The 23015-nt window shown below is 52.7% G+C and overlaps 1 protein-coding gene across 8 annotated transcripts in view; it reads right to left on the bottom strand.

The window, feature by feature from the left end:
* Positions 1 to 317: 317 nt before the first annotated feature.
* HNF4A (hepatocyte nuclear factor 4 alpha) overlaps positions 318 to 23015 on the bottom strand; it is a 58563-nt gene continuing 35865 nt past the window's right edge. For 3 of the 8 annotated variants that reach the window (XM_034641010.1, XM_019797662.2, XM_019797661.2), the window contains exons 2-10: positions 21205 to 21379; positions 20012 to 20106; positions 15422 to 15528; positions 14549 to 14704; positions 11139 to 11226; positions 10087 to 10242; positions 7531 to 7797; positions 4511 to 4663; positions 318 to 3444 (exon numbers count right to left, since the gene is read on the bottom strand). In XM_034641010.1, coding sequence (XP_034496901.1) covers positions 3302 to 3444; positions 4511 to 4663; positions 7531 to 7797; positions 10087 to 10242; positions 11139 to 11226; positions 14549 to 14704; positions 15422 to 15528; positions 20012 to 20106; positions 21205 to 21379 — 1340 coding nt within the window. In that variant the 3' untranslated portion in view covers positions 318 to 3301. The remainder of the gene's footprint in view (positions 3445 to 4510; positions 4664 to 7530; positions 7798 to 10086; positions 10243 to 11138; positions 11227 to 14548; positions 14705 to 15421; positions 15529 to 20011; positions 20107 to 21204; positions 21380 to 23015) is intronic. The other 5 variants (XM_002917365.3, XM_019797665.2, XM_002917364.4 and 2 more) reach the window with 3 other exon arrangements.

Here is a 23015-nt window from a genome sequence, read left to right on the forward strand (position 1 = left end):
TTCTCCCAGATCTTTCCATCACTGCCCCACCACATCCATCCCCTCTTCAAGGAGGAGGACTGACTTTCGCTCTGTCTCCGCAGTGAGCACTTGGAATCAGGATCAGAGTTAGAGTCCCACTTCTACCTCTACCCAGTTTTCTCAGCTCGAAAGGGGGGAGCGGGACAGGGGTAACAATGTCTAACTTGCTTACCTCTTGCTGTGAGATGAAAAAGCAGTAATGCATATAAAAGCATTTTGCACAGCATAAAAGACTACCTGGCTATTCTCATTGTTTCTAACACCTGACATGGAAGAAAGGACACCCATCCAAGGACTTAGAAAACATATGTGCCATTTATTTTGCTTTATAAACTTTTGTTAAAACACACAAGAGTAAGAAATGGGGTTGTTTTTGCTTCTTTGCCCCATCGGGCGGCAGTGACGGGCTCAGGGGTCAGCACGGGAGCTGGTGGTATTCACACCCACGGGAAGCAGCCCGCTTCCAGAATCACTTGGTGTGAATTTCACAATTCATCCCAATCAGGGAAAATCACAGAACAATTTGGCATAAGTAATTGGCTTGGTCATCACAAAAAATCCAGGAGCATCCATCTCTGACCCTCTCCTCTAGCCATGCTGCAGGGAGTCATGTGGATTCTGGAAGCTCCTGAGAGCTGCTCAGAGAAAAGGCTGTCTCAGGGGAGGCACTGGAGGAACTGCTTGCCCTCCCAACCCTCGTTCAGTTCTCCAGATTTTATATTTTAGGAGCAGAACTCAGGTGGCGAGAGAGACAGACTTTCCAATGCCATGTCCTCAGAATCAGAAAAGTAAACTGCTCTTCGTTTCGGGTTTCCTGCATTACAATAAAATTATTGACATAGAGTGGACGTCTCCTCCTGGAAGGGTTAATTTGGGGCTGAGGACTGAGCCCCTGACCCAGAAGACTGCCACTGTTAAAAGCCACTGCTACCCTACTCCATCCTGTGGAAAATTCTTACCTCTACTTCCGCTCCCATGACCGAGGCCTGAGTGACACTGGGGGCTAGAGGGGCAAAGGGTGGGAATGACCAAAATGGCAGAAAGATTCCAGCTTCCCCACCTTACCCCAAACGAGTCTGGTTTCCCTGACTGGGATTTCTGGGGACTCGGAGTTAGGGATGGCCTGAGAGCTCTGAGCAGGGGATAGTCTCTCCTAGGACTGGGACTTGGCTTGGTGGCATGGGCAGGCCACGCCTGGGACCACTGGAGATACAGAGTGGACATACTGCCCTCAAATCCCTCATGCCTCTGCCACAAAAAGCAATCACTAATGGTGGAATTTGGGGGCACTGTGGTCCTGTCCCCATCCACTCAGGAGGGTCAGCATGGGGTGGGGATAGGTGGCAAGTCTAACTAACTGTTCACTTTTCTACCTAAGCACAGCTCTACCCCCAGAACACATCGCTTTTGTTCCCACTAGCTAGTGGCCTTCTCCAGAATTTTCCCAAAGCCACCAAAATTCCCATGGATGATGTGCTGGCTGTTTCATTTTGGGGCTTAATGTTTCCAAAGCAGTGCTCAAACCCAGGCCTTCTCAGCTCTCCCTTGGCCCACCCAAACTATCCCACTCCTGGACCGCCAAGCCACATAGGTCCATCTCCTAAGAAACAGACCCCTGACGCCCCTCCCCAAGACTTGGGGAGTGAAGAGAGGAAAGGGGTCCAAGAGTTATGAGTTCTCCTGGTCTTCAGCAGACAGGATGCTGGACCCTGCCTGGACACTAGTGTAACCTCAAGCCAATCTTCTTCCTGGGTGTGGGCAGGGCCCCCAGGAAGAGTAAGACTTCAGCTTCTGAGGCTAATGACAGGGTCAGGAAGGCCCTCAACTGGATCACAGTGAGGACGAGGACCCCTTTCAGAGATGCTCCACCACCTTGGTTAAGAACTCTTGTTCTGATCCAGGCAGACCTGGGATCCAATCCTGACTCAGCTACTTACTAGCTGTGTGAGTTTCAGGAAAATCACTTAACCACTTAGATCTTAATTTCGTCTTCTGCAACAGTCTCTGGGTAATAGAGAGGATGCAAGATGATGCATGTCGAATGCCTTAACACAGCACCAGAAACGAAGCAGAATTTGAGACAGGCCCTGGAGGGGGGTAATTCCTCCCTGACATCTTTCTGAGCTGAGCGTGCACCCATCCATCTTCGTCTCCAGGTCTCCTTGCTCTCACCTGGATCACACCATCTGGATCACGCCATCATCCCCTTCTGACCTCCCTGCTCCCTCCCGACCCACCGTACATTCTCCCCAGCTGCTCTCAGCCTCAGGGCCCAAACCTCAGCCCCTCAGTCCTGGCATTCAAGACCCCTATGCTGCTCCAGACAGCCTGGTCTTTCCATTGCCTCCTTGCTACGTCCTTTTCCAACCTGGGGCCTTGCCCAGACTGTCTGCCCCTCCTTGGAAAGTCTTTTTTCATCTGCTCCACCGGCTGGAATCCAGCCCTTCCTTAAAGGCCCAGTGCAGAGTCTACCCCTTTCCCAGTGCTTCCTCTGACCACCTCGGCCTCTCCAAGTTCCTGTTGTCCTCCTTGGACTGTCCTCTCATTCTTGACAGCCTGTGGGGAGCATCACCCCGAGTACTGGCCCGATTCCCTAAGGGAAGAGCCATGGGTTAGAGGCGGAATGGTGTCTTCCTTTTCAACAGTCTTCCACACTGTGCCTAGCCCAGCTGGTGCTTTAAAAATGCTCCTGAAATGACTGGGGGATTGTCTGCAAGTCTTCTTCAGCCTCTGGAGAGGTGTCTGTGGTGAAATTAGGACAGCTGAGGAAGGTGACAGTGGCACGTGGAGAGGAGCACTGGAGGTGAAGGCAGCAGAACAGGGAGGGGTCAGATGCCCCGATCTGCCCCAGCCTTGAAGGGCTCTGTGTCTGGGGGCTAGGACAGTACTTGGAGAAAGAAGTACCAGTCTGAGGGGGGAGGGAACTGTGTTTAAGCAAGGTCTCATATCGTCTCCAGACAGCTGTCCTTTCGGGCTGAAGAAGTGGGGGGTAGGATGATGAAGGGGAAGGCAGTGGCTTCAGCAAGAGATGAGCTGTCCAAGGCAGCAGCGGATTTTCCAGCTGGGGTCTCCCCATGTCAAAGCCCCGTCATCCAGAGCAGGGGATGGAGGGTAGCAATGGGATGTGGCCCACAGCTTAAGTTCTTGGTCCCCTTGCCCTTTCCACTGCTGCCCTGAGACTGGCCTTGTTGTCACGGCTTTCTTCACTATGAACAAGTGACCACCGGGGCTCTCTGCGGGGGCTGGGGGGCCAGCAGAGCCCCCGACCCCCAGCGGCTTGCTAGATGACTTCCTGCTTGGTGATGGTCGGCTGGGGGATGGCAGAGGGGGGCTTGACAATCGTGGCGATCGCTCCTGGCAGGAGCTTGTAGGGCTCAGACCCCGAGCCACCTGGCGGTGAGGGCTGTGGAGTCTCAGGGGTGGCTGGAAGGACAGAGAGACAGACAGGGGCTGCTGAGAATTCCAACCTTTGGGGAGTAACCAAAGAGTCCTGGGAAGGTTTTTCTCCCTCTCTGAATTAGTTTCTTCTTCTATAAAATGAGAGACTTAAACTAGACAATGTCTAAGTTCTCCTTTAGCTCAAACCTTCTGAGTCCCAGATCATGAAGTCTAAGTCTGGTGAGGTCTGGAAGGCTGTGGCTGGGCCAGGTGTGGCCAGAGGCTTCTGACCAGGTCCTACAACCCCCATCTCCTCCACCATTTAACATGGAAATCTGGGCTGCTTCTCCCAAACCAGGGCCCAATTCTGACTCTCTTCAAGGACAATGGGTCATGTGACAGCAACATCCTTTCTTGGAGAGAAAGAACAGCAGTTGATGAGACCCAAGTGTCTGGCCAACTGGCTCCAAAAATACCATTTTTTTTTATATTGAGGTAAATGAATAATGGAAACTAATTGGCCTCACAGCATCACGTATTTGACTCACACCATGAGCCACTTGGCCAACTTTATTTGATGGACAAGTTTCCCAAAGAACAGTCTCAATGAAATGCAATCTCATTTTAGTGGACCACCTCATCCCAATGATAACCTTACTTTTTGGAAAACTTTGTCCAATGAAAAACTCACTCTTGTGAGATTTCACCTGGGAGGACCATCTAGACCAGTGGACATCCCCACCCAATGAGTGGTCTCACCCAATTGTCTAATGGGTAATCTTACCTAATTGGGCAGTCTTACTTCAAAGATCAGTTTTACCTAATAGGCAACATCACCTAATGGAATTCTTATCCCAATGGACGTGTTCACCCAATGGATCCCTCATCCCAAGGACAGCTTCATTCAATAGAGGCTGTTAACTACCTTACTGAATAAATGGCCTCACTGAAAAAACAGCCTTACCGAACAGACAATCTCACTCCTCACTCCTCACCCTGGAGCACAGAGAACTGTTGGATCCCAATTCCCATCTTCTAGACCCACCCTTTTCCTGGTTCCCCTCTTAGGTCCCAACCTCATCCCTTGCTGAGTAGAGCTCAAGTTGCCCACCTGCCTGCCCCCTGGGTCGGGGCCACTCACACATCTGTCCATTGCTGAGGTGAGATGGCATCGTGTTGGCAACGATGACGTTCGTGCCCATGTGTTCCTGCATCAGATGTGGATGCAGGGGATGATGGGCATGAGGCGTGTCACTGGAGGACCCTGCAGGCAGAGAGGGACTCAATCAGGATGGAGAGTCTGAGATAAAGACCACGGGCCTTGAGGTACATCTTCCTCAGGTGTGGCCAATCAACCTGTTTGTCCAACATTGACAGTGCCTGTTGGCTATCTACTTCTGAGTTAGTAAACTGGGGCTTACCATTCCTATCCACAGGTTTCATGAGGGTACCGAGAGGACCCAACAAACCAAGAGGACAAAAGTTAAAAGAAAGAAGGAACATGTAAGGAAGCTGTGAGATCTAAATATTATAACAAGTAGTGTACTGGTTGAATATCAATATAATGGATTGAATCAATGGCTCTCAAAGCTCCATAGCATGCAAGTCCTTCCATTTGGTGCCAACTCACCTTTAGCCTTGTCCCCTGCCCCCCCACATCTCTGCTGCAGCCAAACTAACCTACAGAGAGCACTTAAGTGTTCCCTGTACTTCCCTATCTCTGCTTTTGCTATGTTCCTCCCATGAGAGATGCTTTTTCCACACCCCCATGTCCACTAGTCCAAAAATTCCAGCTCAGATAATTCCACCTTTGGGAAGGCTTTCCTGATTTTCCACACTCCAGTAGAAAATAAACCTCTCCTTCCTTGGAATTCCCATAGTAATGTATCTATAACCCATCTTTTGGGAACATCTACTTTTCTGTCCATGAGCATTACAATTACAGATATATTTTTCTTCTCTTTGAGGGAATAGCAAAGTGTCTAGAAAAAGTAACTACTTCCAAAATAAATGAGTCAGAATGTTAATACCATAAAAGGTATAGTTTGGTAATGGCTGTGGTCACTGGTGTGCCATGATGGGATTTTAGGGCTTGCGAGAGGCCTCTAAAGTTTCGATGACAGCTACCAATTATTGAGCATCTAATTTGTGCCAGGTACTATTTTACAGCGTTTTTCATGTTTGAAATAATTGAATCCTCTCAATAGTCCTATAAAGAGGGTATCGTTATCATTATTATCCCCTTCTACAGATGAGATTACAGGGCCCAGAGAGACTAATTATTTTATCCAAGTTTATCTGGCAACAGGGCACAAGCTCCATCCTGATCTTTTTTTTTTTTTTTAAGATTTTACTTTTAAGCAATCTCTACACCCAACAGGGGGCTCAAACTCATGACGCTGAGATCAAGATTCGCATGATCTTCTGACTGAGCCAGCCAGACACCCCGTTCTGATCTTGATCTCAATGACACTGGATTCATAACTCACAGGGTCAAAGTGAAAATGAAATGACTTAGTAGTTCTTGACTGGGGGAGATTTGGGCCCCTCCGGAGACATTTGACAACACCTGAAGACATTTTTGGCCGGCACTCCTACAGGGGTGCTGCTGGTATCTCATGGGTAGAGGCCAGGGATGGAGCTAGTGTATACCACAGCCCCCACAAAAAAAGATTATCCAGTCCCAAATATCTGTTGAGGTGGCCCTTGGCCATACCATCACCAGTGACCGTGTCACCTCCAAACTCCTGAGTTCAAGTACCCTCGCTTAGATCCTGACTCTTATCCTTCTAGCCCACTTCATTTAGTGCTATCACTGCAAAAATTCTCTCACCCCATCGTGGCCATCAAGTCAGTGACCCCTACTTCTTTATATCTGTCATCATGGCCCCTGATTGCTGGAACACCACAGAGCTGCCTTCCATCCTGAGCTTTGAACTCCTGCTCAAGCAACAGGCTCAAACATGAAACTGCCTCCTGTAACTTCCGGATGTCTACAGTCAGCTCAAGCTTCACCGAAGTCTAAATGGTCTCTTGGTTCGTCTCCATGGCCACCACCATCTCAACCTCAACTTGTTTTCCCTCCATCTTCCTCATCTCAGTTAAGTTATTCCATGAGCGTCCCTGTCACTCAAAGCAAAAATGTGGGTTTCATTCTTGGCCCCCCCTTCCCCCCACATCCGATCAGTCAGCAAATCCTGCGTGTTCTTCCTCCACGCAGATGATCCAGTTTATCCAGTCATGCCTCCGCCCCAGCCTCCACCGTCCTACCCCCGCCTGGTGACAATAACATTCTCTGGGGTCTCCTGTCTCTCCTGCGCCCCCTGGAAGTTCACTTCCTACCTAACATGCCAAGTAGTTTGTTAAAGAGTAGTCTGATTTTTACTCTTCTTGCTAAGGTTACAATGAAAACGAAATACAGACTTCTGACCATGGCCTACAAGACCGTATGCTCATGATTTGGTGTCTGTCCATAACCGTCTTCATCTCATGCCGCCCCCTCACCCCATCTCATGACCTGACCCTTCTTTCTGCAACACACAAACCTCTCCTGCCTTAGGGCTTTTGCATGAGTTACTTCAGCCTGGAATGTTTTTGTATTGACTTTTAAATGTTCTACTTTCTTTCATCCATTGGGTCTTAGCGCTAAAGTCCCCACTTCGGAGAGGTCTGTCTCTGTTGGCCAACCTATCAAAATAGGCCCCCTTTCAGTTACACTCTATCGTATTACCTGCTTAGTTCAAAACTGTAGTTATCCCCTTTATTGTATACTTGGTTACTGTCAGTTCCCACATGCCCCATGCACACGTGTATGCACATGTACACAACCACTCGTGCACACACACATGCACACACACACGTGCACACACACTCCCACGAAACCTCCTGGAGGGCAGAGCTCTTGTTCTCTGCTGCAACCCCAGCACTCAGAACGGTGGCTGACACACACCAGGCTCTCAGTGCCTGAATAAATGGACCATTGTCCCCATTCTTGATGAAGAGACCCAGGAAGGGGTTTGAGGAGGCCCAGGCAGGTTAAGGGCTCTGGGCAAAGCCACAGAAGGAGGGGGCAGTGGAGGGGAGAGGTGAGCTAGGTGTGAGGCTTCTCTCTCGCCAGCGAGCCCCGCCCACCTCTCAGCCCCTCCTGGGCCTGGCACGGACCTCCCAGCAACATCTCCTGCAGCAGGTTGTCGATCTTGGCCATGCCGAAGAGCTTGATGAACTGGATCTGCTCGATCATCTGCCACGTGATGCTCTGCAGGCTGGGCAGCAGAAGCAGCAGCTCGCCGAAGCGGCCGCGGGAGTCGTACTGGCGGTCGTTGATGTAGTCCTCCAGGCTCACCTGCACCTGGGAGCGCAGCCGCTTGATCTTGCCCGGGTCGCTCAGCCCCTTGGCATCTGCAATGGGAGGGCGTGGGCACGGGCCCCGCTGGAGCATCTGGGGAGCCGGGACCCGGATCGCCCCTGACTCCTGAAGCCCTGACAGGGGGCCTAGTGGCCCCGGGTCACTTGTGGAGTCCTTAGCGGTGCTGGGACCAGGATTCAGGGTCCTCAAGAACCAGGGTACACTAGTTCATCTGTAGCTTCCTGGATGCAGCCAGAAAAAGCATTTCTCTCACACTTCCTGAGATGCAGAACTGGGAGATGGGGGTGGGGGGCTTCAGGAACATACCCAAGAGGGCGCCTAGCAACCTCCTCATTACACATGGGGAAAATGCGGCAGGGAGTAGGGAGAGGACTTGGCCCAGGTCGTGCATCCAGCTGCTGGCAGATCTGTAGTGGGGACTCGGGGCTCTTGATCATGGCTGAGGTCCCACCGACCAGACCTCAGCTCATGCTGCTTCTCTTAGAAGAGTCTCCCCGCTTCCCTCCTCCCTTGCCTGTGTCACCTTGGGGTCTCAGCCTAGGTTTCACCTCCTCCAGGAAGCCTTCTCTGTTCCGCCCTCCCAAGCCTGCTTCACGAGTGCCCCTCATGTCCCGGGTTTCTGTGGGTCTTCTGTCACTACTGGCCACAGAGGCTGTAACTGTCTCTTCCAATAGATTAGGAGCTCTGGACGGGCAGGTGTGCCTTGTTGGTCATTTTAAACCCAACACCTAGCTCCATGCACGGTCGGTGTTTGTTATATAGATAACTAGATGAGGGAATGGTTGGATGGAAGGATGAGTGAATGAAAAAAAAAATCAAGAGATAAACTCTAGATCCTTAACCTAGAACAGGATTCAAGTGATTGTCCAATGGTTAAACTCAACCTTCATGGAGGTCATCCATATATTTCCTCTTTTATGGACAAAGTAAGTGGCAAAGAGACCTCCAGTCCAGGGCTCGCTCCGCTGAGCTGCGTTTGTGCATGCCTTCATTCAGTCAACAAACATCTACGGAACATCGCCTACATGCCAGGCCCTACACTAGGTCACCTGCCCCTCTGAGCCAGGTTGCTGACCTTGACTCAGCATCAACAATTCTCCCCATTTTATTCAGCTACTACTATCTGCCCAGCTCTGTGCTGAGCACTGCAGGAATACTGCTTGGGTCAGGCTCTCAAGGAAACTAGAACCAGAAATCTTACTCTTCAAGAAATGGGGAATGGTGTGTGGTAGGTAAGAATATAGGCTTGACAGCTAGACAGTCTGAAGTTCAAATCCAGGCTCTGCCATTTCCTGGTTGTATGGCCTTGAGCAAATTAATCAATCTCCCTGTGCCGCAGTTTTCCTATCTGCAAAATGGGGATAGTAGCCATTCCTACCTCAAACGTACCACGCTGTAAGTAATAAGTGACATAATCCACATAAAGTATTTAGAATGGCATCTTAGTGAGTGTTCCATGAACTATGGTCATCTCCCTCTTCATTACTATTATTACCGGAGGTGATCTCCATGTAGGTGGAGCCTAGCACTAAGGGCAGTGCCTGGCACGCAGCAGGTCCCCTCTAACGTGTAAGGAGGGAAGGGAGCAAGCAAGGCTTTGGAGTCCAGGCATCCTGATATTGTGAAATGAAATCAGGCTTTGCACAAAGACATGACTACAAAGGGATCCTGTAAAAACACAGGTAGAAAGGCAGTAGATGGGACGGAGAGAGGAGAGGCAACAACATATAAAGACAATCAGTAGAGACACTAAAATTGCAGTGAAAATGCAGGAAGAAGATGGGAGAGAAAATCTGGGAGAAGTGACAGAGAAAGTGAAACCCTCAACCAGGGCAGGAGGAAAAATACGATCGAAAATGCTAACTCAAGAAAGAGAAGGCTTAGCATTTTATTTAGAGCCAGAAGAAACAGTTAAAAGACTCAGAAATGGTTCCCCCAGGAGAGTAGGCTTTGGCAGGGAAAGTGGGGTACATTTTAAGTATGTGCAGATATTGTTCTGATAAAAATTTCTGAGCGAAAGAAGAAAAGATGAAAGGAAAGAAAAGAAGGAAGATAGGAGGAAGTCAGGAGAGGAAGGAGGGAGGAGGGTACAGAAGGGAAAGGGGGGAAGAAGAGAACAAAGCCTCTGGAGTTCGTGTGTCTTGTCAAGTCACACCATCCCGCTGAACCTGGGTCTTCCTCTTCTGTTAAACAGCTCATGCAAACGGCCTCGGCCAGTTATTGTACTGGAGAGTGAGGCTGTGAATTCAGGTGACATAACCCAGTAGAAGTCTGACAGAGGGTCTGGAGCCTCGGGGGTGGGCGGGGGGCATGGACTGTACCTGGGTCAAAGAAGATGATGGCTTTGAGGCAGGCATACTCGTTATCGTCAATCTGTAGCTCCTGAAAGGGCAACACCAGCTCATCGAGGATGCGCATGGACACCCGACTCATCTCTGCCAGCTCCGGGCAGTGCCGAGGGACGATGTAGTCATTGCCTGGGTGGGTTGGGAAGGAGAGGGGATGAGGACGCCACCTTGGGTGTTCCCTTCTCCCCAGCTTTGGACAGGCCTTGCCCTTTGCAGGTGCAACGTAAATGGTGCCCATGGGAGAGGTCCCCATGGGGATTGTCATGCCCATTTTACAGATGAGGAAATGGAGGCCCAGATGAAAGGAATGAGTTGCTTGAAGTCATTGGAGTGGATCTGGAGACTGGCTTTCTAGGAGCCTTTCACATCACCCACACTCCGTTCTCCAATATGACCCGTAAGACCAGTGACATTCAAGGGCCACTTGGGAGGCACCAGTGCACCAAGGTTAAGGGCCTAGATTCTAGAACTAGACTGCCTGGTGTTGAAATCCAGTTCTACTGCTAACTAACCACATATATTTGGATAAATTACTCTCTGTGCCTCAGTTTTTTCATCTGTAAAATGGGGATAAATAATAGAGCTGGTATACCTCATAGGGTTGTTGTATTAAGAAAGTAATGTTTGCAAAGTACTCAGACTAGTATCTGGCCCATAGTGTGATGTATAAAAACATTTAAAATAATACATAAACATGCCATGGAAGCCTAAGTGACATAGGCCGGGGGCTCGTGACATTCCTGGAGGCCTCTTGCTCTTGCTCCAGAAACTACATCAGAGTGCACGGGTAGTTCCACGGATAACCCCGGCTGTGCTCTAACTTTAATGCTGGAGAACTTCCATTCCTTGCACCCACATTTCCTCGCATCTGAGTGGAGGACCCAGTTGGGAACACTGGGAAAAGGACCTTCTTGATCTTTCTCCCTCACCCCTGCATGCCACCTTGGAACTCTCCCATGCCTGGGTGCATTCCACCCCGGGCATGCCCTCTGCGGAGCCCTGGCTGGGGCAGGCAGCCTCCTTACCTAGAAGCAGAACGTCCTTGAACACCATGGATCGCTTGGTGGCTCCGAGCAGCAGGTGTTCACCGGCATGGGCTCTGAGCAGGGCCACCTGGAAGACGGAAGGGATGATGTCTGGCAGCTGCACCCCTGGGAAGGTGTCTGTACCCCCAGGGAAGTTGCTCCTAGCCAACTCAATGACCCTGGGCAAGTTGGCTTAATGCTTCCCTTGCCTTTACCTGCCTGAATTATAAAATGGGCATCAGAAAACTGCTGCCTTCCTGCCAAAACCGATAAAACCTGGAAAAGATGCAGCTAACCTGGAAGGGGAAAGAACAAGCACTCAGAGCTGTGAGGCCAAATGCTGACTCTATCTTTGAACTGCTGCGTTCTTGGGCAAGCAAAGTGGCCTCTTCCGTCTGGGCCTCATTTCTGGGCCTGACGAAACTTAACACCATTCTGTGTGTGCCTGTGTGTGTGTGTGTTTCAGCAGAGATACAATGCCTTTCATCAGACTCTCAAGAGGGTCTATGAGCCAAAAGTTCTGAAACTGTGGGTCCTGAATTCCTACCCATGAACCAGCTGCAGAAGATTATGAAGAGTACTTAATAAAATGCAGATTCTTCGGCCCTACTCCCAGAGATTCTGAGTCTATACGTACGGGGGTGAGCCCCAGGATCTGCATTCAACAAGCTCCCCAGTTGATTCTGATGTGCACTTGTGTTGGGAAATCACTGTTCTGGAAGGTCTCCAGGACACCTGCTCACCTGACATTATAAGATTCTAGGGTTCTGAGAGTGAGTTCCAAGAGGCTGGACATGGATACGGGTTCCAAGGCCAAGGTGTGAGCGCTTGTCTTTGGCAGGGGATGAGCTTGACACACTCCTTCCCCGCAGAGAAGACAGAGCAGCTTTGGCGGCCTGAAGTCCGAGGCAGGGACCCAGCCAGGAGGACACTGTCTGTCCTTTCCGAGCCACTGGCTTTGGGGCTTGCACTGGGCCCAAAGGATGGGAAACAAAGCAGCTGGTGAAAGTAGTAGCCAGCTGGTAGCCTCAAGGATCTTGTCTGCAAGGTTGAGCTGGGGAATTCTGGAGCTTTTTTAGCAGGCTAAGCTAGGAAGTAAAAACGCTTTGTTCATTCATTCGATTGTTCATTCTTTCAGTCATCAAATGTTAAGTGCCAGCTTCTTAGGAAGGAAGGACAAGAGGGAGGGAGGGAGGGAGGGAGGGGGTGAGAGCCATGTGATAAAGAGTGATGGGTCAAGAGGGGCTGCATTAGATGGGGAGGTCAGAGAAAGTCACTCTAAGGAGGCGACATTGTCTAGGGCATGGAAGGCAGCTGGCACATAGTAAACATTCAATAAATATTCATCTGAATGAAGGAAGGAATGGGTGAATGAATGAATGAATGAATGGGCAAACTCATTAACTCCCTCCCCAAGTCTAGCAGCCACCTGCCCTTCTTCATCTATCCTCTCAGGGTTACATCCTGTAAGGATGACGAGGGAGAGGAGAACGGCAAACAGCCTTGCAGGTGAGAGGCCACTTCCCATGACCAGGACAAGGGAGGCCCCGGATGCTTATTACTGAGTACTTGCCATCACCAGGCACTGTGGAGGGCATTCATCACTGACTCCGGTGGCTCTCAAACCCAAGGCAGAAGCCCCAGCAGCAAATCCCAGCCCTGTGGCTGCCTCGCTCTGCAACCTGGGGCATCTAGATCCCTTTCCCTCTCTAGACCTCCGCCCCTTTATTCAATGCTACCCAGCCTCCTAGGTTTCAGTGGGTTGATGTCCAAAACAAATCGAGAAGCGAACAAACTTGGAAAGTGGTTCCTGGTGCAATGTCAACACATTTGGGGTGTCCTTTGGAGGACAGTGTCCCCTAATTCTGCCAGGTGTGTCCCAACTCTCTTGGGCAAGCTGGGCTCCTTACACACCATGAATGGGGAGCTGGGAACCCTCCTGACATGGTGGCTATTCGGGGGGTGGGCAAGCAGGGTGGGGGGTGTTAATGATTGTCCTGTGTTGCTGGCCACCCATCACTGCTCTCTAAGAATGCTCTGAGCCCCAGCCAGGGAGGTTTGGGTGGGAAATTGAGGTTAACAATTGCTCGGCTTGGGGGTATCTTATTGCCCTGCTGAGCCCCTGGGAAGGAACAGAAGGGATTAAACATTAATACAGATTCTCCAGCAGAGGGGACCAGGGCCAGCACACAAGGAGCAGGGGAAAAGGCAGGGGCAGCTTGGCCGGGATCCCTGGCCTGTCATCCCTCCCAAAGGAGGGAGGGCATCTAATGCAGGCCCCAGTTAGGGTGAGCACCAGCCAAACCAGTGTTTCCACAGTGTATCCCACCGTAGGATGCTACCAGGTATTCCAAGAGAGTCTGGGCCTTAAGGGAGTTTGAGAAGCCCTGGGTCCCACAAACTTCAAGCAGCTTCCTTGCCTGAAGGACTTCTCAGAAACCTTCCAAGACTAACATACATTGCCAGTATGTTGTACAAATGTGCAAAACAGAGAAGCAAATGCACCAGGAACAGGTGTCTGGGGCGCTGTCCGAGCTTCTCTCCGAGCTGAGAAGGTGACCCAGTTCAGCAACCCTTTCCCACACAGGAGAGGCCTAGAAGGTGCCTGGTCAGGAGTGATCATTTGCAGGGCCTCAGAAACTCATCTGTCCTCAGATGTGCACACCCACTGTCCCAGTCTCTTCCTTCCCCCCACCCCCCCAGGACAGTTTTGGTATTCCAAAGAAGGTACTTGGGGAAATAGAACACTGAGTTAAACCATCTCAGTGGGATACAAGAATGAAAGTGACATTTAGGGAGGCCAGCTATGGCCTTGGCCACAATGTAGGGGTTTCATTACATGATTTATGCATTTTAAATGTCCTTAATTCTTTCTGAAAGAGGTATTTTAATTCCCACTTTACAGATAAGAAAACTGAGGCTCAGAGAGATGAAGCAATTTGTCCAAGATGACACAGCACACCACTCTCAGGGCCAGGCCTCAAGCTCAACTCTCATGATCCCTGGCTCTGGGGCCCTGTCCACATGCCCCCAGGAGAGCTGTCTGGTGCAGGAGTGCAGGGCTAGGAGGCTGGACTTCAGAGCTTGCCTACCAAAGTACACTTGCATGCACAGTGTTCCAATCCCAGCTGTGCTGGATACCAGCTGTGTGACCTTGAGCAAGTTACTTAACCTCTCTGTGCCCCAACTGCATCACCTATAAGATGGGAATGATAATAGTACCTAACTCATAGGGCTGCTAGATGGATTAAATGAGTTAAGATTTGTATAGTGATTTAAACAGCTCTGGGCACACAGGAACACCATGTGTGTTTTGTTAAATAGAATCAAATGAATCCACGGCTATATCCCAGGTTGCCAGCAGGACCCACCGGCCCAGCGTCCCCACTGCCTGCAGTGTCTGCTCTCACCTGGTCATCCAGAGGGAGCTCGCAGAAAGCAGGAATGTACTTGGCCCACTCCACGAGCACCAGCAGCTGCTCCTTCATGGACTCGCACACGTCCCCGATGCTGGCAATCTTTTTCGCTCGAATGTCTCCGTTGATCCCAGAGACGGGGGAGGTGATCTGGGGGGCGTGAAGGACAATGCTGGGGATGGCCAGGCCCTCCCTACAATCTCTGCCCCCTGTGCAAAGAGCCAGGCTCCCTCCCCCTCAGATAGTTTCCCTGTGTGGAAAAGGGGAGACGGACTGTGGACGCCTCTCAGCTCAGGAGGAAGTTCGGGGGCAAATGAAGAAAAGGAAGGATGCTGAAGAGGGCAGATATGAGGAAGGAAGGAGGGCTCTCCCTGGGCCTCCACCAGCTGTCTGCCCCCCACTTCCTCCTCTGCCAGCTATAGGAGGAACCCCAAGGAACCCCTCAGCCCTATAGGAGGGCTGAAATCATCCTTCTCATCTGACAGGTGAAAAAAACCACAACCCAGAGAGGTGCTGTGACTTGCTCAAGGTCACAGAGCAAAGGCTGGGCTGAGCCCCAGTTTGCTAATCTGTCTACTTGTCTACTAATCTGTTCTCTTAGGGCTAACCTGATTCCAGGCCCCCTGTGAAAGCCAACTCTGCCTGGCCTGCAGAATGCATGCAAAAGAATGAACTAGAAAGTGCCACAGAGTGTCAGACCTGGGCTCGGGTTCAGTCTTTGCTACTGAACTGGCTCAGTTTCCCCTCTGTGATATCCCAGGGCCCTTCCAGCTGTTGCTCCAGGGCCTGGCTGAGGAGGACCGGGATGGAGGCTAGACTCCTCTTTGGTGTGGGGGATCGCCGGGGGGCAGAGGGTCACCCAGATACCTGCTGGGACAGGACCTCGGCCTGCAGCAACGCATTGATGGAGGGCAGGCTGCTGTCCTCATAGCTCGACCGACGAGTGCTGATCCGGTCCCGCTCATTCTGCACAGCTGTGAGGAGGCAGAGAGAAGTGAGGAGGGGGGACAGGGATGGGACAGAGGGGAGGGTGGTCCCCTGACTGCTGAGGAGCCGACGAGGTGTGAGGGGAGAGTCTGACCCACAAGGAGATACTGCAGGGCTGACCTGCAGTAAAGGAAACACAGTTGGAGGTGGGAGGAGGAGGGGGCATCGAGGGGCAGAGCCTGGGTAGGCACGTGGGAATGAGGGGAGATGGATTCCAGCCCAGCATGTGGAAGAACATTCGAAGCCCCAGAACTGCCCCCAACACATTGGGGTGTGGCGGGAGTGACCCACTCGTCCCTGGAGGGAGGCAACACAGTGAACCTGGGCAGAGGGCTGGAGATGGGTCTTGAGTATTGAAGAGGAGCTGTCTAGAAGTTTTTAAGCTCTGTTTTGGAAAAGGGTCCCTTTTGTTCCAGATGACAGTGTGTAGAATAAGGAAAATGACTGGCTCTGGGTGACATGGAGATGGCCCAGGCATCCCTGAACACCGAGACAGAAGGCCCGGGAAAGGGGATCTGGAGATCCCCACCTGCCCCGACAGTCCCATCCATCAGCAGGAGGCTAACCCTCTCAGAGAGAGCAAGGACAAGCCCTGGCTCCCTCCTGCCCACCTCTGGGTTCACCTCCAGGAACTCAGAGCCCGGGGCCTCCATCAGCTAGGGCCCCACACCCCCCTGTGCCTCCCCATCTGTGTCAGTCCTGGCCTAAGATACAAGACGGACCTTCCGCAGCTCTGGCCCCATCCCCTGGAGTCCAAGAGGCCTCACTGTGGAACGAGGCTTTGCTGAAGCTGGCAGGAGAGATGGCGAGGCAGCAGGAGACCCGGGTGCCCATCTGGAACTTGCCACTTACTCTCTGTGTGCTGGTACGAATCACATCCTCTCTCAGGGCCTCAGTTTCCCCATCTATAAGCTTGTCCATCTCTTTTTCTCTCATGGGCCACCTCTGCTCATGCCCACATCCCGTCCAGAACCCTCCACTCTGGCCTGGGCCCTGCTGCCTCTTCCCAGGAGCAGCTCAGGCTCTCCTCACTGGTCTCTTGGCTTCTGGCCTCGCCCTGACCGTCTGGGCACCTCTCCGAGGACAACGGGATCTGCTACAACCGAACTCAGTCACATCCCCCCGCTGCTCAAAAGCAGTGACTCCCCATCTCATGCAAGTGAAGCCCTCACTGTGGCCCCTCCTCTCCGATCCCACCCTTCCCGCCGAACTGCCGCTGCCCACTGCCTGGAACTCTGCTTCCAGCTTAGCTGCCTCTGTGCTTGGCGCCTGGCTCCGCGCAAAAGTCACCTTCTCAGAGACACCCGCTCTGACCACCCTGTCTGACGCGGCATTCCCTCCCTCAAGCTCTGCCCTTTATTCTCCTGCTTTCCTCCTCTCAGGGGCCCTTATTATAGAATCCCTTGTTCATTCCTCTACTCTCTGTCTCTCGATGGGGAGGAAAGCTCCAGAAAGCTATAACTCTGTGCCCGTTCACTGCTGTAGCCCCAGGAGCTAGTATGGAGCTTGGCGCACGGTAGGAGCTCAAGAAATGTTTGTTGAGCGACTGAAAGAACTCTGATTCCTAGGCGGGCCCTATTTCTCAATGGAATGTCCACATGCAGCCATTTACCTCTCTCCTGATTTCACACATCATTGAAATCAAAGAATGAAAGCCAGACAGTATAAACCAAGCCCCTGCGTGAGCAGGATATGACAGCCGTCTTCAGGTCAGAAATCTCTTCTGAGACCCACCGCCCAGGCCAGGGCCAGCCCCAGGGCCGCTCCCCTGCACACGTGGCGGCCCTGCCCGCCGACACCCCTCCCGGCTGCCAGCGCCCGCACCCACCAGGGCGCCGAGTGGAGGCGGGCCCAATAAAAGGGCTGCTGTCAGCAGCTGCGGATTGGGCTCCCCAAGGTTAGCCGGTGTTATCAGTGCCCAGCGCGAGCTCAGTCACGGAATGATGTTTTCCAAATGTTTGCTCAGTATTAGCAGGGTCGGGGACCTAATGTAACTTCTATTGAATATTAACCGACCCGGCCAGTGGCAGAGAGGAAGATGAGCCTGTCTTCCCAGAGAACCCCTGGATGGGGCCTGTGGGGGGCTGGGCTGGGGTTCTGAGGAAGGGCCCATCAGACCGCCCCTGGCCCACCGCCAGCCTGTGCCTCCTGCACCCCCGGCCTCCTGGGTGGGCTTCGTGCAGGGCTGGGCATTTGTCCCAGGTCTGCCAGCCGAGCCCCGGGTAGCCATTGTCTCAGGTTATAGGACAGAATTCGAGACCTACTGTTGGGCCCACTGACCACCAGCTTTCTCCCCAGAGTCTTTGTCCCTTCGGGGAACCCACTTCTAGCCTGTGGGATCTGGAGCCCTTCCCCGCGGTCAAGAGGAAGTTTCAGGACTCTAGACCGGAGACGACGTCCCCAGCCTGAGCCCTCCCAGTTTCAGTCCAGGGAGCTCAGCATGTGCCCAGCTCAGGGAAGCCTGACTCCACCCGATCATGTCACCTGTCTGGCTTGAATTTCCCCATCTGTAAAGTAGGGAGGGGGTTGATTTGGTGACCTCGCCTACACTGGGCCAGTCCATAAATCCTGTTGGCAGCACAGGCCTTCCTGTGGTCAGGGACCACTTCTGGGTTTCAATTCCTGAATCCTAAGGAATCCTGAATCTCCTATCAGAAAGAAGAAATGAAAACCTGTCCTATCAGAGAGGAGAAATGAAAACCTGTCCCAACTCTCCTGGTCACGGAGGTTTCACCGAGAATCTCTCTCGGCTTTGGGGACTTCCCACCAGGCTGACGAGGGGTGTCGGGACTACAAGACTTTGGTAGAACTGGTAATACTCTTTCTTCCCAGAGCTTGACTGCCGTGAGGACCAAACACCATGCCCGCCAGCCTATTCTCTGAGCAAGCACACGACTGCAGGTGTCACGATCTTCCAGTTAACCGAGCCTTGCAAATCGGCACCAACACGGACTAGCTCACACTCGCTTGCCACGAGCCGATGTTCCCATCCTCCTGGCCTAAAGCCTCCTTCCCTAAGCCAAGCAGCTCTGGCTATTTTTGAGGTCACACTAAGGCAGAATGGCCTGGGGCTCTCCCTCTCTTCTAGGAGCCAGGATACGAGTCCGCTGCCTCATTAGCAGCTCCAGTGGAGGACCAGGGAACAAACACACATGCCCCCAGGGGGCAGGTAGATCCGTGAGTGGGTAGACAGACTCCCAGAGCTGGAAGGCAACATTATCATTTTACATACGGGAAAACCGGAGTCCAGAAGAAATGTCTCCGAAGTGAACCCGCCCAGGGCCGCATAGGTGTCAGCAGGCCCAAGTCCCCAAAAGGACTCATGATCTCAAAGCAGGCCCCTGCAGGGATGGCACACAGACACACTTCCTAGGGAAGGGACAGGGGGATGAGGGGCTCCGAGGCAGAGACAGGGTAGGGGGGGTTGCCCCTCCTTTGCAGTTGCTCGGGCAGGCTGGTTCCCGGTTCCTGCCCTGGGGTGGGGTGTGGGGGGGTGGGGGGTGTGTACAGGACTAGACCTAGGGCCGGGCTGGTGTGAAAAAGTTGTGGGCAAAAGGAGTGAGGCTCTGGTGCCAGAGCTGGGGAAGGTGAGCAGAGGGGAGAAGGAGATGGAGTAGTTAAAGGATTTTTGCTTCCTGAGCTTCGGCTACAAAAATTATAAATGTCCCCGAGGTCTGGAGGTCATAAAGGAGGCAGTGTCAAGGTATCACCAGATAGCACCCAGCTCTAGTCTGAAGCACTGGGTGCAAACCTCAGGTCTTGCACTGAGCAGCTGGGGTCCTCAGGCAAGTTGCTGAACCATTCTGGGCCTCAGTCCCCTCATCCAGGGAAAGGGGGAATGACAATAGTGCCAGCCACATAGGGCACCACGTCACTTGTAGAAACCCCAGCCCAACGGCTGGCATCTGCTGGTTTCAGGAAGCCTGGAGAGAACTCAATAAATGTGCTCCCATCTTCCCCTCCACCTCCACCCAGGGCAAGTCTGATGCCTCGTTCCCACTCTGGAGAACGTGACAACTTTGGGTAACCCGATACTCAAGAGTGAAGACTAAGGAATGGGGAGGGCACTCATCCCTGGGACAGGAAGCTCAGGAAGAGAGACCCCCCTCACCGTCCACCTTTGCTGAATCTAGGTGGCCGGCACACAGACATTCTCTGGTCTCTTCCTGTTTGCAACAGAGTAAGAGAAAACGCCCAACTGGGCTACCCGTGGCTGTGGGGCAGGTAGGGGGAGTGGCGACGGCTGGGAACCTGAGTAGCCCAGAGTGAGAGCTTATCTCTTTCTCAAGACCAAGCCCAGCCCCACCCTGTGGCCAGATTGCCAGGCCCTCCCTCCTCTCAGCCATTAGCCATTCACCCTGGGGCCTGTCACCGAGTCATAAAGTGTGGCCGCAGTTGTAAATGACTGTCCCGGACCAACCGTGGGGTGCGGGTGGGGCAGTGGGGAGGAAGGGGGGGTCCGAGGCTCACCTTCCTTCTTCATGCCGGCACGGAAGCACTTCTTCAGCCTGCAGTAGCGGCACTGGTTCCTCTTGTCTTTGTCCACCACACACTGCCGACTGAATCTGGGGAGGGCTCGGACGGTTGGGTGCAGAAGGGACAGCCTTCCCATCCCGAGGCCATCCCGGCCTTGACTCCCAGCCTCCCTGCCTTCATCACAGGAGTTATACTAACCACGAGAAAGGCCCTGTGGACTCTCTAGGAATCCAGCCCTGTCCTGCTGAGGCTTGGAGAGGGGATACGTAGCCCGGGATCACTCAGCCTGATGGCAGAACTGAGTTGGAAACTCTAGCCGCTTGAGGACCCGGGGCACTGCTCTCTCTATACCACATTCTAGGGAAGTCCAGAGCCCCTGGCAGGAGCTCCTGGTGATGGCTCAGGGTCAATACTGGGTCCGCCTAAGTGACCCTCTGGAGGGGGTTGTAAGCAGAGGCAGTGCCCCACGGTGGTGAGGGGTGGAACCCTGATTCAAGCTGGATGACCTTGGACAGATTCCTGGCCCTCTCCAAGCCACAGCTTCCTCTTCTAGAAAATGGGAAGAATCATAGCAACCATGTCAGAGGCGTGTTGACAGATGGAAATGAGAAAATATGTGGATAGGACTTGGTACAGTATATGCAAATGGCAACCCATCATAACCGAATGCTATGATTTTATTATTGTTGTTACTCAGAATGGGAGGTGCTTTCGAAGGAAGGATTCCCAAGGCCTTGGGAAGCCCTGGGGGGGGGTAGGTAGAAAGGCCTGGGGCCAATCCTCTATTAGCCCCAGGGAGAGCACCCTGTTGGGGGATGGGCCCCATCCTCTGAGGCCTCTGAGGAGGCTTGATCCCAAGTCTCATGGATCCTCATTTGCTAAACAGGAAAAGTAACGATGGGCTTGTAGGGTCCGTTAAATACATATACAGACTCAGCATGTCCAGCATTTAGTAAGTGCTCAGTAAAGGGCAGCTAGTAGCTTTATGATTAGTGAGTGAGGTTCCTAGAATGGATGTGCCCATCTGGATCCCCAAAGCCTAAGAAACCAGGGGCAGCTTAAAGGCCTCACAAGGCAGATGCCTCTGGGACGTAGTCAGGGAGCAGACAGACTCTGCGGAACATCATTAGCCCAAGTGTACCCATTTCCCAGCTAGAGAAATCAAGGCTCAAGCAGGGGCTCCTCACCTGCAGGAGTACATGTGGTTCTTTCTCACGCTCCTCCGGAAGAAGCCCTTGCAACCGTCACAGCTCGAGGCACCGTAGTGTTTCCCTGTGGCCCGGTCCCCACAGATGGCGCACAGGGCGCTGACACCCAGGCTGTTGGGTGCGTTGAGGTTGGCACCTTCTGACGGGGATGTGTCTGCACCAGAGGAGACAAGGGTGAGGACTCAGGAGGGGCCCTGGTCCCCTGGTGGCTTAGGTACAGAAACCAACACAAGCATTGTGGGGATCTCCCCCCCAGGGCTTCAGCCTCATCCAGACCCAGGGGCTCTTCTCATTCGGTCAGTGACCTTGGGCAAGTCCCTTGGCATTTCGGAACTCCTGTTTTGCATCTATTACTTAGGGATGGTTGTGACAATGACTTCAGAGTCATTCGTGAGCTTTTGCTACTCCACGGGGGAGACTGGTAGGCCCAGCTTTTTCTGGGAAGTAATGAAACCTTGATCACCCCCCTATGATGCATCTGACCCTTACAGACCCTGACTGCCTGGACAGAGGGGGCTGTGGAAGGGCCAAATACGCCCCCAGCATCTGCTCAGAACCTGCTCGGGTCCTGTCCCTCATTTCTCAATGGTATCCAGAGGCCTCACAAACTCTCCCAGGGAATGGGAACACATGCACCAAGGACAGTGGCCCATTTGTCTGTCCTCTTGGGAGGTCATGGCAAGGTTCTGGGCATCTTTCAAATACCACCTGTCTCAGGGGCAAAAGCTCTAGCATCTACGTAAATCTGAGAAGGGGGATAAGAGACAGGCAGCCAAGACCTTGGATGGGGTGTGTGGGGCCCTTGGGTGCTACTGCTGATGCTGTCACTAACTCACCTGTGACCTTGGGCAAGTTCCTTTTCCTCCCTCAAGTCCCCCTGGGCCTCAGTATCCCTAACTGTAAGAGGCAGTGATTCAACTGTTCTGGTTGTCTGCACTTTTTTTTTTTTTTCTAATTTCAGTAGCTGAACCATCCCAATGTGAGCAGATCTGCCATCAAGGATAGACCTCTTGGAGATGATGAGAAACCACGGACCATCTCCCCAGAAAAATGCATGCATAGGCACACCACACAGTCATCCGCACATGCGTTTCCATGGATACCCTGCATCTGACACTGAACTCCTAGGGAACAACCCACTGAGAACTGGAGAGGGGCAGCGTGCTGCCGTTAAGGACACGCACGCTGTAGCCTGCCTGCCAAGCTTAAGTCTGAGCTCGCCTACTTCTCAGCCATGTGATGTTGGCTGCCTGAGTTTCTCCTCCGTGTCTTTGTTTCCCTGCGTGGGAAACAGGGAGCATCATAATTCCCTAAGACTGCTCGGAGGAGGCAGTGAATCAATGGAGGTGACATGCTTGGGACATAAAAAGCACTGTATCAGCATCTGTGAAGGACAGACTTTTCTGCAGAATCAAACTCCCGGAGTAGATGACGTCCAGCCTTCAGGCCTAAGCGGACACCGCTGCTCAGGCAGACGTCTCATCTCCACTGTCGCCGGGCTGACATCGCCTAGATTCCTGACAGTGCCCAGAGCTTGGCCCCCTCCACTTGGTGAATTATTCCCGGAGGTGGGGATAATTGTTAAGCCATGTTGGTGCCCTTTCTCCTCCAGCCTCACCGCCCTCGACCCCTGGGGAGAGATGACCCCACAACTCCTGGCCGTTCAGGTGGGGGCTGGGGGCAGGGGTTCCTCCCTCCTGCGTGGAAGGGCCTGGGTGCCGGTGAGGGTATCACCTCACCGATGCATTCGGCAGACAGGCCCCATTCTCCGGGTGAGAACACCAAGGCTC

The sequence above is a fragment of the Ailuropoda melanoleuca genome, chromosome 13, assembly GCF_002007445.2.
Source record: "Ailuropoda melanoleuca isolate Jingjing chromosome 13, ASM200744v2, whole genome shotgun sequence".
In the NCBI taxonomy this organism is placed as follows: Eukaryota; Metazoa; Chordata; class Mammalia; order Carnivora; family Ursidae; genus Ailuropoda; species Ailuropoda melanoleuca.